The sequence below is a fragment of the Lactuca saligna genome, chromosome 5, assembly GCF_052625555.1.
Source record: "Lactuca saligna cultivar CGN05327 chromosome 5, ASM5262555v1, whole genome shotgun sequence".
In the NCBI taxonomy this organism is placed as follows: Eukaryota; Viridiplantae; Streptophyta; class Magnoliopsida; order Asterales; family Asteraceae; genus Lactuca; species Lactuca saligna.
Window position 1 is genome coordinate 189695703 of NC_136421.1, and position 12303 is coordinate 189708005.

Below are 12303 nucleotides of genomic sequence, written 5' to 3' on the forward strand. Positions count from 1 at the left end.
AAAAAATACATATGGCCCACCAAAATGATTAAATAAGCTCTTGGTTTAAAAATTCCTCCACAATAAGAAAGCTTTTTGACAAAGCTTTGTTATAAAAGTTATAAATAATAAAAGATACACATGGTCCCATTGAAATGATTAAATAAGCTTTTGGTTTAGTTTTTTTAATTAGTTGAAAGCTATAGGCCCCATTAAAATATTGAAAAAGCTCCATATTGCGGATGGTTAACATTAGTTTTATCCGAGATTTATCAGTCTCGGTCTCAGTCTCAAGTATCAGTCTCACGCAGTCTCAAGTATCAGTCTCACGAGGCCAACCCAATAGTCTCAGTTTCAAGTATCAGTCTCACTAGGCCAACCATCACATTATAACGCCACTATGTTGTGTCATGCCCTTACAAACAAGACCAAAACGAGTACTTAAAGCATGACAACAAAAAGACTCGATATTTTCGATTTCAATTCCATATATGATATCTAGGAAGCATTCTTTTACCAAAAAGACAAACTTGACAAGTATTTTTTCTTACCAAATTTGCAAAAAAAAAAAAAAAAAAAAACCTTGAAGGTATCTACAAAAATTCAGAACCTTTCACAACGATCAAAGTTTCATTTCTGATAATTCCAGGTAGCCAGCAACACCGTTTTCTGTGATTTCTTGAACAAAAACACTTCATCAGATTAACAATAAAGTAACATAAGAACAAAAAAAAGAATTTTTTTTTTTTTGAAATTAAGAATCATTGCAATATCTAAAATCTTACCTTGCTTCTCTTCTCCTGCTTTATCAGAAATCAACAATCTTCCCACTGAGATAATGAAAAGTATTGCAAATATTTAATAAAGATTCAATTACAATTCATGCTAAAACAATTTCATGACAAAACCTTCGAATCACAAAAGATTTAACTTTAGCAGTTGTTTAAATTTAAAAGGTAAAAAGAAAAGGAGGCAAAAAAATTCTATAAAAAAAACAATTTGTTCTTCCCATCAAGGAGTTGTTTGGATGTGCAAAAATAAAAATAAGATAACATACCAAATTATGAATAGACATTCTTGAAAAAACTATAAATAACTTATAAAAAAACATTATTATCGAATCTAAAAGTAGAATTTGCCAAATCTTTACAGAGAAGAACATTCTTATATCATATCCTTTTTGACTTAATAGAGACTTAATGGAGACAGAACTTAATTGGATAAGGTATATATTGATATTTCTTTATGACATAATGCATAAAGAAATACTCAAAATAGAAAGTCATGGAAAGGAGGCTTCTTTTCTTAAATAATTCTTAAACTTTATTTATCCAAACAACAATCAATCCAAGATTCATATCCTTAATATTTTTGACATAATGGAATTGTGGATTAGACATCCATCTTTTCCCTAAAAAGGAAATTTTTGATACCAATAACCATAAGAACTAATATGTGCATTGTTACCAAAACTGAATTCTATGACACATACTAATATTAAAAAAAGTAAGGAATTTTTATGCAAATGAATGATTGCATTTAGACTTACCCGACTTAAATCTGAAGCAATGGCACTTCTAATCCTCTCTCCAGTCTCATCCCCTTCTCCTTCATAATCTGGAAGATCATGATTCCTCATATAATCTGAATCTTCATCAGGAAACTCCTCATTAGACTTTATAAGAAAATTATGAAGCAAACAGCATGCAACCACAACATAAGGGAAAGATTCAATTGATTCCTCCATCCATTCTTTTGACAAAATTCTCCACCTTGATCTAAGTCTCCCAAATGCAGTATCAAGCAACTCCATCCCTCGATTATGTACAGAATTGAAAGCTTGTTTTGAAGAACTCAGATTCAAACAACCATCATTAACATCGTCTTCATCTTCATGATCATCGGTATCAGATTTTCGAAAAGGGGTGATCAGCCATGGCAAAAGAGGGAAGCAGGATTCACCTAAAATGTATTGAGGGATTGAAGTGCCATCGTTGAGTTCATAAGATGGACCGGTTAACAATTCCCTTGATTCTTCAATGGAGGAGAACAGTTCTGATTGTCTTAAAACCATTTCGGGTTTCATTGTGCTAGGCCAACCAGCTGAAACGTCTAAGAATCTACCTTCTGAATCGACCAATGCTTGAACCATTACAGACCCATTTTCACCGAATAGGTTTCCTTTAACAGCAAAACTATCGATTCCTAAAACCCCACAACAATTGGGAAGTGAAATCCATCCAAAACCAAGTACGATTCTGTTCAAATCAGTCCTTAACTCGAAGAAATGACCTAGATTATCGATAATTGCTTTACATACCACAAAGAAAACCCGGCAGGCGGTCGGAGAATCGAGATCGAAGCGTCTTGCAACCGCATTGAAGGAAGCAGCGTGCGCGAGGCGGAAGAGAGTAGCGGAAACGGCGTAATTGGGAGGAATTGTGAGGGATGATAGGGAAGGGGTTAGGAGTGCGAGTAAGTAAGAAAACGATTGTTTAGACATTCGAAATGATTCGATGAATAACTGGTCGTTATCATTCTGTGAAGACATAAAGCGGTAAAACCATGAGGGTGGAGGAGGAGGGGGGCGGGGGACTGCGAAGGCGATCGGATGGTGGATGAGGGAAAGTAGGTTAGAGATGGAGAGAGACACGGCGGAAATGTTGGATTCGAGGGTTAGGGTTTGGGCAGGGTGGAGAGCGAGGTCGTGGTTGGCGAGGAAGGAGTGAGCGGCGGCGGTGGCGGACGCTGCCGCTGCGACCAATTGAAGAAGGTTCTGTCGGCGAGTTGAGGGTGTTTGTTGCAATTGTTGTTGCTGAAGTTTTAGATTGTTGTTGTTACGTTTGGCAGCGGCGGAGGAAGATGACTTCGCCATCGTCGAATTCTTGGCTCCACCGGCGCCGGCCATGTAACCTCCAAAGGAAATGAACAAGGGCAGGTTTTTCTTTTTCCAGGACTGAAAGGCCTTATTGTAGATATTACTACCAGATAATATTTAAATTCGAAATAAATAGTATATTCCATTTATGGTCGATGAAACACCCCTTCTTGGTAACCTAACACTTACTGTAGGGGGAGTGGAGTCGTTAAAGCTGCTCACCATTTGTTGCTAGGCATTTCGAACACTGTCCTCTAGCGTTCGCTAGGGGGCTCGTCATGGTTGTCTTTAAGGATGATTAGTTTGTTCCAAATCCCGATCATGTACCAGTATCGTATCGGAATCGGTAATTGGTACCGAATTTAAAAATACGGAACGGTATAAATTTGAGAATCGGTACCAGTGATGTTAATTCGGTTTGGTACTCGGGATTAACTTTCGATCGAATTTGGTATTTGGGAAATTGGGAACGGGACGGGTCGGTACCGGTTCCATCACATATTCATCCCAAGTTGCCTCGCTACAGACGTAACGAGATGAGAGAAGGTTTGTTTGGCTTGTAATTGGATGAAGGGGGGTTTGACCGGATTGCTAGTTCTTTGACTCAATTGAGATGTAATAAATTATCTACCAACTTACATTAAAAAGGAAAAACGTTTTTAATAATATACATATTTTAAGACCAAAATCTTAAAAACAAGGCTATGAATTTTTGGTATTTGGATTTCATTTGAATGATTTGAATGGTTAGGATAGTGATCCATGTCAATAGATTTAAACTAATCAAAATTAAGTATTTTATAAAATCTATATCTATCTTATTTTGGTAGTGATTCGTATGAATTACTTAGAACCAATCACAATGCAACCCATATAATTTACTAACATTTTCAGCATAAAAGTCTTAAAGTCTTAAAAATAATACAACCTATATATGCATAACTATGCTACCCACCCTTCGTCTCCCCCATTCTATGAATCTTTAACAACTGGTATCCATTAACTCTATGGGTGGGCAATTCTTTTTTTTTTTTTGAAAAAACCTCGATAGAAGTAATATATTGTGTCGCTTTGTTCCTCCCAACCATCTAAACAAGTAAACATATGCTCCCTCTCTCTTCAACACATTTTATCCCCCCTTTATATTTAACCTAATTTCATACATTCAGCAAACCTCTAGCAGAACAACCATCGTCGACCACCAGATAATACTCTACACCGTCGTTGTCGACCCTATAATAGCTATGCCATTGCCTTTTCCCTTCCATGTGTGTCGTCTGCTTTATCGACCAGTTCTTTTTTTTTCCGCCCTCGAGGTTCATGTGTGCAGTCAACGATCTTCATCTGTCAATTTCCTCCTTCTTCGCCAAGATCTAAGATGGTTAATTAAGTTACAGGGTGATCTCTCATTTTTTATATATATGTTTTTGTGTCTTAAATTTCATGTGAGATGAAGAAAATGGGAAGCATATCAGATGCCATCTGCAACTACCATCATCCGCTTCATTGTGGTGACCACCATTAAATATCATCTACCCGTTGTGTCCTCTTCTTGGTCCATCTTTAGTTCGTTTAAATGCAATATTCATTATTTCTCTTTCACTATATATCCTATAAATGTCTTAATTTTTGTATGATATTTGGATAGGTTAAAATTGTATCATTTAATTTCTTTAATTTATATTGTTTTTGTTGACATTTGGAATTGTTTTTAAAGATCCCACCATAAGAGATTTATCGAGGTTTTCCATGTGACAATATCAGGTGTGTGCTTCGTTTTTCTTTTCTTCCATATTATTTCGTTTTTGTTGACATTTAGAATTTTTTTTTCAAGATCCCACCATAAGAGATCTATCGAGGTTTTCCATGTGACAATACCAGGTGTGTGCTTCGTTTTTCTTTTCTTCCATATTAATTTTTCTGTTTTTCTAATTGTATGTGTGTGTATGTTTAACTCTAATTATATATGCTTGTGTTTTTTACTTTTTTTAGTGATTTCCGATGTGGGGTTTGAAAGAAATTTGACCATGTAGCGGTGTGAATCTGAATTTCTTTCCTCTTCCAACCCCTCTCTCTTTCTCACTCGATCGATTTAATTATAAGTTTCTTACTTTGTTTCTTTTTTTTTTTAATTTCAGTTTTTTGTGCTTTTTTTCCCTGATATGCACAGTTTGGTATAAAGTAATCTACAAATAAAGATTTGAAATTTGGGTATAATTGTATAAGGTTTGTAATCGTTATGTATCTCATTACTTGAAATCTGCAAAGTTTTGTAAAAACCAAGAATAAATGTCTGAAGAGTATTTATTTGGCGTGCTTTTGGAATGGATCTAATTAAGTTTGAGCATGAAAATTGACAATTCTTCCCATGGGTTTGGTAATCTGGTAAAATTGGTAGGTACAAATAGAGGTAACATACTAGGCTCTTATTGGATAAAGTGAGTATGGCATTTGCCAATATTTATAGGGTCATATTTCTGAAGCAACCGAGAAACACAATGCACTAAACTATTTTGGCAACCAAAGATAGCTATTTTGAATTCTTTTTTCTAAAGGCTCAACCTGTTTATGTATTGTTTATAAATGGTTGAAACTTGATTCGTATATTTCTTTAATTAATTTAAAATTAAAATGATGCTTCAGTTAATTTTTTACATGTCAAAATCTCACCTTTTATTTTTGTTCCATTCCAGCTTATTATTTGTGCCGAAGCAAAGAAAGCTGATGTAATGAAGATCAAATTTGGTACTTAATTGCAACTAGATAAACTTAGTGGCTAATGTTTGAAATAATTAATAGTTAAATAGATAATTATTGGTGAGTTGTTGGGTGATTTTTAGTATTAAGTCAAATCATTTTTTTTTTTTTTTTTTTTTGTAGATTTTGGATTTTGAAGGAGTTTTTATTCTTTTAGATTATCATGTATAGTAAAATGGAGGTTTAAATTTTATATAATGAAAGGGTTTTGTTTTGTAAAATTGGTCGTATTATTTTTTATTTTTTTATTATTATTCGGATTCTCATAGCAATATTGAGTATTTCTAAGTAATATTCAATATCATTTGTGATGACAAAGATTATTGTTTTCTTTTTTAATTTATAATTTGTTTGTTGTCCAAAAATTTAACTAGATGAAATAATGGATTTAATACGTAACTTGATGAGCCAAGTTGATAATAAAAAGAGATGTAAAATACGATCAATTTTAACATTTAAAATTTTATGTATAAAAAGATACTTATCATGTGAATGTTTTTTTTATGTTGATCCTTTAAGGATGGGAAGGGACAAGTTGGGCTTTCAATGGGGCCTGGGGATATAGAGAGCAAAGATGAACATGAAGATGGGTCCTAAGGACATAGAAACTAGATGCTTGTACCTCTTAATTGATATATTTATTTGTAAATTTTTCTATCATTTTTGAACTTTCTATGTCATTATACATTGAAACTAAAACATATATTCTGATTTTCATACTTTATTTACATTTTTTATCAATTGTTTATACTTTGCTTGTAAACTAGAACTTCATAAATGAATTTAGGGAGTAGTATTTTAGGATATGGTGGTTGAAACATCTGGTACATTTACTTTCAAAATCATATCAAATCTATATTGACCAATGTAGTGAAATAATATTTTATTAATTAATATTAAGACAATTGCAAAGAAATATCGAAGAATTTCATGTGTTTGCTTCAGAGCATAAGAGTAGTAATGGTTTATTAAATGATTTTAAAACATAATCCATATGTAGCTGCTTTATAGAAGAAGACAAATGGTTGTGTTGTATTGTTAAATCTTGTGTGCTAACTCTTTTGAGGGTGTAAACATTAATATTCATTGAGTATCTTATTCAAGTTTTTGGTATTCGGTGTCAAATGTTATAAATCGCCTATAACATCAATAATAGGCGAACAAATAGTTTAAATTTTATATTTGCTTAAATACTAATATTTTAACTTTAATCACACACATATTCAATGACGATGATAAATTTTAACTAAGGTAAACATGAGTGTTATAATTTGTGGTTCATCTGTAATTACCTCGACTACTAGCGAAGTGGTTAGCCGCCCTAAAAAACGTAATCGCCGAAACGAAACAACGCGCCAAAATAATTGGCGAAAAGAACATAATCTATGAAACAAAAGAACATAATTGCCGAAACACAACTTCCTGAAAAAACTATTATCCGCCGTCGCATTGCGCGGGTACACTACTAGTATATATATATATATATATATATATATATATATATATATATATATATATATATATATATATATATATATATATATATATATATATCAACTAATATAAATTAAACCACACTCTCAAGTCTCAACAATTCATACACACAAAATATCATATATTTTACAAACTCTCCCAAACCACACTATATATAAGAGCACATCTTAACAACTCTTCCTACAAAAAATGTTGTCTTCGTCTTTGTCATCTTCATCGGACGATGTTTTTTATAGCATAGTACAGTCGGTCTTCTCCATACGTAATAGGCTAGAACAACATCTTAACAACAATGAATCACGCAATACACACCGTAAACGAAGAAGACATATCCAAAGGTAGCATGAAGCGGCCCGCCAACGTCCCATGCAAAATTATTTTTACGAGAATGCTATGTTTGAAGTATATTATTTCCGTCGACGGTTCAAGATGCATAAATATTTTTTTATGCGTATTATAGAAGGTGTGACTTCAATGTCTGAGTATATGAGGCAATGCCCGGACACAAGCGGTACATTAGGCTTTGATCCAATTCAAAAATGTATTGTTGTATTTCGTATGTTAGTATATGTCAACCCCCCCCCCCCCCCCCCCGCCCTGATGCACTAGACGAGAGGTTTTGGATGTCCGTACGTACCGCCTGCGAAAGTCTTCACAAATTTTGCATAACTATTATGTCTTTGTATGGTCCACGATATTTGTATCGTCCTACTGCTAGTGACATACAAAAGTTGTATGCTCATCATGGAAATGTTCATGGTTTGCCTGGGATGTTAGGAAGTTTAGATTGCATTCATTGGAAATAGAGTATGTGTCCTAACGCATAGCATGGACGATACACAAAGGGCAATTATCATTATCCTACGATCGTGCTTGAAGCTGTAGCCTCATAGGATTTGTAGATCTGGCATGCCTTTTTCTGTAGTTCCGGTTCCCTTAATGATATTAATATTCTGAATAACTCATTAATATTCAAAAATGTGTATGACAGTACTACCCCAGATTCGTCATTTATACTCTGAGAAACGAAATACAAATTTGGGTACTATATTGTGGATGTGATCTATCATGACCTTTCTGTTTTCGTTAAAAGTTTGTCATGTCCGGATGACCATCAGAGGTCCAGATTTAAGAGAGTCCAAGAAAAAAGAAGAAAAGATATCGAACGGGCGTTTGGAGCACTTAAAAAGCGTTGGCATATAGTTTGCAAAAGCACCCATGTTTCGTTATATTTCTACTATGACAAAGGTGATATATACATGTATCATATTGCATAACATGATAATAGAACATGAAGGAAACGCGATATATGTGTACGATGAGAATGAAGTCATCCAAGTTACACAACCACTAGAATATGGTGGTCAATAATGGATACAATGAATTAGGATAATTCACAGCACAATAATCCATACTCTTGAAGTGAATATGTTTCATCACCTTTCTTATTCTTTTCCTTTAGAGAGCGTTGAGAAATTTAAATCGAGTCTCCAGACCATGCTTCAAATTCCTAAGCAACAATAAAAAGAGAACATGAAAATAGATCTTCTTCAAAGTCCTCAACCCCAAACCACTCATTGCAAAGAAAGACTTTTGTTTTATGATCGTTCCCTTAAAAGATATCTTAGAACTATTGTCTATGGCAGAATCCTAAGTTATCTAATGTCCTAGTCATCACAAGGTGTATACTTAATACTCGGTCACCAAGTTACATTTCTTCCATGGCCCTTAGGAACATATTGGTTCCTTTCACTGGACTATTAACTCGAACCCCTTTTATGAATTACAACCTTGATAATAAGTAACTATGTATAACTACATAGTCTGATTAGCCTTCGAATAAATGACCTCACCCTAATGCAATAACCAAATAAGAACATATAGAAGGGCTAAGTGAAAAAAAAAAATCAATCCTATATAATTCTAATCATGTATAGCTCCATGATGACTCTTGGCAAACTCATAATCATCCTCAATTCTTTGGAAATCCTCTATATTTTTTTGACTACATTAGTGTTGCTAAGCACTCACTCCCTTACATCATCGTCACTGATCGGTGTTCTATACTTCCTATATTCCTTGTGAAGTTTTAGCTCTTCCCTACTTGGGGTTTACCTTCCTTTTATTGTCGCTTGTAGTCGATCAAGGCATGATGTTGCCTCAACCAATTCATATCTACGACAACACCAATCTCCCTATTTCAGTGTCCAATTAAGATATATCATGAACTTTAACTTGGGTACCTCTATCACAAAAACCATATATAAGGATCTAGCTTGTCTCCTTTTCCTAAATCTAATGATGCCATTCGGTGGTGTTACCTTTAGTAGTACGTGATAAATTAAAGATTCTAAGCCTATGAAAATTCCATCCCTTCCTGCTTCTCTACATGACCTCTATGATTCCATGTATTATCTTAATACTATTCATCATTATAATGAAAGTTTTGATATCATGAACAAACATAACTTTATCTCTTCCACTTGATAGATGTAAAGGTCCAAGATCCCAACCCTCTGAATGAATCCTTGATACTTCCCATGTCTTTGTGTCTCCGATCCACTCCCAAATCCACCACCACTGGTGGGCACCATCGTTCTAATATCAAAGTAATACTTTTGTTAATATTCTTTTCTTGTACTTGCTAATACTTTAATTTCATCTATCATTCACCAAATCTTTAGGCGCGTTCATGATTTGTAACAACCATAAAAATTCACAAAATTTAAAACTTTTTAAGATATTTAAAAACCATTATTTATTAAAAGTGTTTCCAAAATAGTTCAATCAGAGTATCCCACAAAGCAAAGTCATAACATGTGAGGAAGTGTACAGTCACGCCTTCGCCTTCCCGCGGTCATCCGAAGTACTTGAAACAATAATCGATAAATGTAAGCTCGAAGGCTTAGTGAGTTACCCCCAATATACTGATACATAACACATAGCTCAATATAATAACAACAATAACAGTAACAACATGCAATGGGTCCATAACTATACAGACTGGATTACCCATGAGCCCACAATATGAGTTTGGTATGCCCACCCCGGCCCTCAGCACATAAATGGTTTGCTCTCGAGCCCTCAACATAAGTCTGGATTACCTCGACCCATAACTTATGTCTGGCTTGATCCTTCTGTCCTTGGACTGGTATATAATTAGTAGCCCTCAGTACGAGTCTGGCATACTCTACCCGACCTTCAGCTCATATCTAGAATGCATATGAGTCCTCAGTATGAGTCTGGTATGAAACAGTGCAACCTCAACCCAACCACACAACATGTTGACATATAACAGGTAAGTACACATACAGGTAATTAGGCAGTATCATAGGTAGTTCTACAAATCTACCAGCCTAGCATATTAAACTAGTATATATATATATATATATATATATATATATATATATATATATATCATACTCAACATATCAATCAACTACGGGATATCAAACCCAATGAGCTGGACTTGGTGACTTAGACCCCTTAGTATAGTGAGGACAACTCACCTCGCGCGTAGCTCTGGATGATATTGTCAATCTCCCAAAACACAGCTCCAACTCAAACACCTACAACCACCATAAGACCATTTCTATCAAAACCCAAATTACCAAAATACCCTTAGATGTCAAACTTGGTCAACCTTTGGTCAAAGTCAAAGTCAACGGTCAATGTCAATAGTCCATGTTGACCCAACTCGTCGAGTTCCTCCAGAACTTAGAAAGTTGCAAAAACCTTAGTCAACTCGTCGAGTTACCAAGTAACTCATCGATTCCATGCAACATTTAAAATATCGGGAAAACCCTAACCAACGCATCGAGTCACCTTGCTAACTTGCTGAGTTCATGCAGAATCTAGAAAGCGGGAAACCCTTATCCAACTCGTCGAGTTCCTTCAGCCACTTCACATTCAGCTCATTCCAGTCGAGTTCATGGCTTCAAACTCCAGATCTGGCTTCCTAAGGAGTTGTTAATATTCATGGACTTCATTAATATCAGACATAACTAAAGTGGGTAATCGAATCTAAGTGAAAACTTTTCTCTAAATTATTTGTTCCAAATCTAACTTTCAACTTGTTTTGTTTTAAGCTTGTTTCTAGCTTCTTAGTTTGATATTCATATATTTTCGTTTCATATTTGAAAACAATATTTTCCCAAACTTTAATTAGTTTGTAGGTTAATTAGTATTTCAATTTTCTAAATTGAATCGTACCCCTTCCTTTGATTTCAACATCCGGTCTTACCAACACTATATTAACATCGGTTAGGTACACTTTCCTAGTTGTATGTATAATAATCCCTAACATTGGTAATTGCTCTTATAAATTTGAGACTATATTTTACAAAACACCATACTTCTGTGACCTTTCACCATTATTGTGATTAACTTTCATTCATTCCTTAAAAAAGCAGAAAAGTAACAATAATTTCATGTTGACCCTTTTCGATTCCATTTCTTTTGAGTTTGACTGAACCTTTCAACGGTTTGATCTAAACATTCATCATCCTTTTGCTTAAAATCACCGAATTTGGAAAGTATATTTGTGATTTTGTTTTTCTAAACATGAACAAAGATGTTTGGTGGAAGTCCATACATGAGGTCACTTCTGCAATGAATATCGTTTTGAATTTTCTTCCTATCAACAGAAAAAGTTGTATCATCGTGGTCTGAAGCCATAAAACAAGCAGTTATATTTATAGATTCAACATTATGGGTCCGACTGTGATGGATCTCTAAACATCTTCACTGATTGAATACAGATAGATCTCTCATTGGTCATATTCTCCAGGAATCAGCATTGGAGCACGAGTATTTGATCCAACATTATTAGCTAATAGTATTGTATAATGTTTGTGAATTGAAATTTTGAACGAAATAGTCAAATAGCCAAAAACTATGAAATGGTCTCCATGTAGTCATACCAGGTACAAGTGTACATGTTACCAACTTTAATTTTTACGATTTTTGTCAAACTTTAAAAAAGAAAATTGAAATGCCCTAATTTATGTCATTTCATGTAAATGTTAAAAATTAAAATAATTATCATTTATTTATGGTTTCTATTGAAAATTAAAATGATATGCCTCGATTTTATCATATTTTTAGGAAATTAGGCGTTTTTGTTAAATTTTATCAACATTGTCAATAAAAAAACCTAGAATATAAAAATAAAATGAGAACCCGGAACCAAAAAA

General features: G+C 34.1%; 1 protein-coding gene and 1 long non-coding RNA gene across 3 annotated transcripts; one reads left to right on the forward strand and one right to left on the reverse strand.

The window, feature by feature from the left end:
* Positions 1-428: 428 nt before the first annotated feature.
* LOC144998059 (LOW protein: nuclease-like protein) lies at positions 429-2973 on the reverse strand. Of its 2 annotated transcripts, none has more exons than XM_078957892.1 (3): positions 1529-2973; positions 765-809; positions 429-657 (listed from the first exon to the last, which is right to left on the reverse strand). In XM_078957892.1, exons 1-2 carry the CDS (start codon positions 2885-2887, stop codon positions 795-797), a joined length of 1374 nt encoding a protein of 457 aa, XP_078814018.1. In that variant the 5' UTR covers positions 2888-2973; the 3' UTR covers positions 429-657; positions 765-794. The 2 variants fall into 2 exon arrangements, with proteins under 2 accessions (XP_078814018.1, XP_078814017.1); XM_078957891.1 differs by having other exon boundaries at positions 429-648; positions 1529-2972.
* An 833-nt stretch (positions 2974-3806) lies between these two features.
* LOC144998060 (uncharacterized) lies at positions 3807-6338 on the forward strand. The gene is made up of 4 exons (XR_013660090.1): positions 3807-4621; positions 4692-4738; positions 5551-5602; positions 6134-6338. It is a non-coding gene; the product is annotated as an uncharacterized LOC144998060 (long non-coding RNA).
* The last annotated feature ends 5965 nt before the right edge of the window (positions 6339-12303 follow it).

Coding starts and splice junctions, on each gene's coding strand:
- LOC144998059 (XM_078957892.1), bottom strand. CDS start 2,887: ATGGCCGGCGCCGGTGGAGCCAAGAATTCGACGATGGCGAAGTCATCT.